This window comes from Corvus brachyrhynchos, unplaced genomic scaffold (genome assembly GCF_000691975.1).
Source record: "Corvus brachyrhynchos isolate BGI_N302 unplaced genomic scaffold, ASM69197v1 scaffold15, whole genome shotgun sequence".
Lineage (NCBI taxonomy): Eukaryota > Metazoa > Chordata > Aves > Passeriformes > Corvidae > Corvus > Corvus brachyrhynchos.
In genome coordinates this window covers 168,764-171,265 of record NW_008238349.1, presented here as the reverse complement: position 1 = coordinate 171,265, position 2,502 = coordinate 168,764, and the positions used below count along the sequence as shown (strand labels likewise).

Below are 2,502 nucleotides of genomic sequence, written 5' to 3'. Positions count from 1 at the left end.
CCGGCCCCCTGCCAGCCACGCCCCACCCGGGGGACCCCGGCTCGGGTGCCCTGATGGGGACAGGACACATCCCCACGGCAGCGAGCTCCCAGCGATCCCCGAGCTCCCAGCGATCCCACTGCTCCCAGTGATCCCACTGCTCCCAGTGATCCCACTGCTCCCGGTCCTGCCTGCATCCTCTCCACCCCTGTGGTGCCCAGGAGAGGTTTGGATCCATCTCCCCGGGGATGCTGCGAGAGGCGGCCAGGGCTCACCCCAGGGACGCACAGCGGGGCTTTGCCGGCAAGCAACACAGCTGGGGACATCCTTGGGGACACAGGGACGTTACACAGAGCCCTGCAGCAGGGTGGCATGGCTGGGGACACCCTTGGGGACACAGGGACGTTACACAGAGCCCTGCAGCAGGGTGACATGGCTGGGGACATCCTTGGGGACACAGGGATGCAACACAGCTCTGTGGGAAAGCAACACAGATGGGGACAGTCCGGGGGGACAAGCTGCAGTGCTCTGTAGGGCAGCAACACCAAGAGGGACATGGTGGGGAACATGGGGACATGGCGGGGAACACGGGGACACGCAGCAGTGCTTCGCTGGGAAGCAACACAGATGGGGATAGCCTTGGAGAATACACAGGGCTGCTGTGCCAGGAAGCAGCAGGGACAGGGACATCCTGGGCACACAGGGACACCACAGACAAGCAAGTGACAGCAGGGGCCAAAATTCCAGCCACGGTCGGTGCTGTTGCCATGGGGTGAGAGGTGCCATGGGCACTGGACACTTGTTATTGCTTTACAGGGCCAACATCACGGGGGGCTGGGGGTGCCCAGCCTCTGATTTGGGGTCCAAGGGATTTTCCCTGGGGACGCTGATTCCCCAGTGCTCCCTGTGCCACAGCCCTGCTGCCACTCGGTGGGGACAGGGTGACGACACAGGGCTGGACAGTGGCTGCCCCTCCATCCCCTCTGTCCCCTGTGGTCCCCGGGAGCTGCCGTCCCTCCGTGCCAGCCAAGGCCAGGGGGAACAGCCCTGTCCCCCCCAGAGGGGCAGCTGGGGCCTTTCCTCTTCCCTTAGGCCAGGGCCAAGCTGAGCATAAAGGCTGTAAGCAGGGAGCCCGAGGTGACACGGGGACAAGGGACACACTGTGGGGACCAGGCTGGCCGGGGCCCTCCCCAGAGCTGTGGGGAAACAGGGGAAGCCAAAGCTTGGGGGACCAAGCTGTCCCCAGCGAGTGGGGGGGACGGCGCAGGGGACCCTGGGCTGGGTGCCCTGTCCCCCGCTGTCCCCTCGTGTCCCCCGGTGTCCCCGCGGGCCCTGGGCGGTTGCATAAGGCGATGCCGCAGCAGCTTAAGGTGGTGGGTGGGTGTCGGTACCGAGTCTGGCAGCGGGGCCGGGCGGGTGGAGCGTGATGTAAACATTTCTGATCGGGGCCAGGAGGAGGAGGAGGAGGAGGAAGAGGAGGAGGTGGAGGAGGGACGGGCTAGTGCGAGTCCTTCATCTGCTTCTGGATCTTCTGCAGCATCTCCTGCATCCGCCGCAGCTGGAAGGGAGCAGAGCCGGGATCGTGGGTGCTGCCAAGCCCCAGCCACGCAGCGCCCGCGCAAGTGGGGCTCGGGCTGAGCATCCCAGACAAACTGGGATCACCGGGAGCTGGGGAGGTGCTGGGGGGAGCCCTTGGATGCCCCTCCAGCCCCTGCTCGGTGGAGCAGCAGCCGCCGGGACGCTGCAGGAGGAACGGCTCCCGACGGCTGTGCCATGGGCGGGGTGGAGGGAGCGGGGAAGGGCCATTGGGGGGCTCAGCCAGCCCCACACTCACCTCCTCATCCTTCTCCCGGATGAGCTTCTCCGTCTCCACATCCGGCACCGGGGGGATCACGGGGATGGGGAAGTCTGTCCCGCTCTCCCGGGTCAGCTTGCTGTGGCAGAGAGAGGAGGTGAGGGTGCTGCCCCAGCCCCCGGGACACTGCCCCAGGGATGGCCCAACCCCCGCAGGTGCCCAGCAGCACCCCCTGCACAGCCCCTGGGCCCCGTGGCCACCACCGGAGCGGCCTTTTCCAGGCAAGCTCCAGGCACCCCCCAAACCTCAGCACCCCCAACCGAGGGGGGACCCAGGGACTTCCTCCGCACCCTCCCATTCTGGGGAGGGACAATCCCGCTGGGGTCGGGCTCTCCTGGGCCGGTATTTTCCCTGCTGCTTTGAAACACCAAAACCTCGGCATCTCCCCTCTCTCCTGGCCTGAGGATGGGCTCTCCAGGCACCCCACTGCCCTGCCAGCCCCAGGGATGCTCCATACCCTATTCCTGAGCCTCAGCTCCCGTTCAAGCCCATTCCAGCAGCCCATTCCGGCTGGAAAGAGCCGCGAGCATCCCCCCAAGGCCACGCCACCGCGCAGGACCAGGGCCAGCCCAATCGATGGCTTCTCCCATACCCACGGCTCGGGGAGGGACCAGCGCTGCCACCCATCCCTGTGGATGCCACGTGCCACCCCAGCGGGTGACAGCAAG

General features: G+C 66.7%; 1 protein-coding gene across 1 annotated transcript in view; it reads right to left on the bottom strand.

Annotated features, from left to right (window-relative positions):
* Positions 1 to 521: 521 nt before the first annotated feature.
* The window catches only part of LOC103616336 (septin-5), a 9,236-nt gene continuing 7,255 nt past the window's right edge, over positions 522 to 2,502 (bottom strand). Inside the window, exons 12-13 of the mRNA XM_017735274.1 lie at positions 1,814 to 1,913; positions 522 to 1,537 (exon numbers count right to left, since the gene is read on the bottom strand). Coding sequence (XP_017590763.1) covers positions 1,478 to 1,537; positions 1,814 to 1,913 — 160 coding nt within the window. The 3' untranslated portion in view covers positions 522 to 1,477. The remainder of the gene's footprint in view (positions 1,538 to 1,813; positions 1,914 to 2,502) is intronic.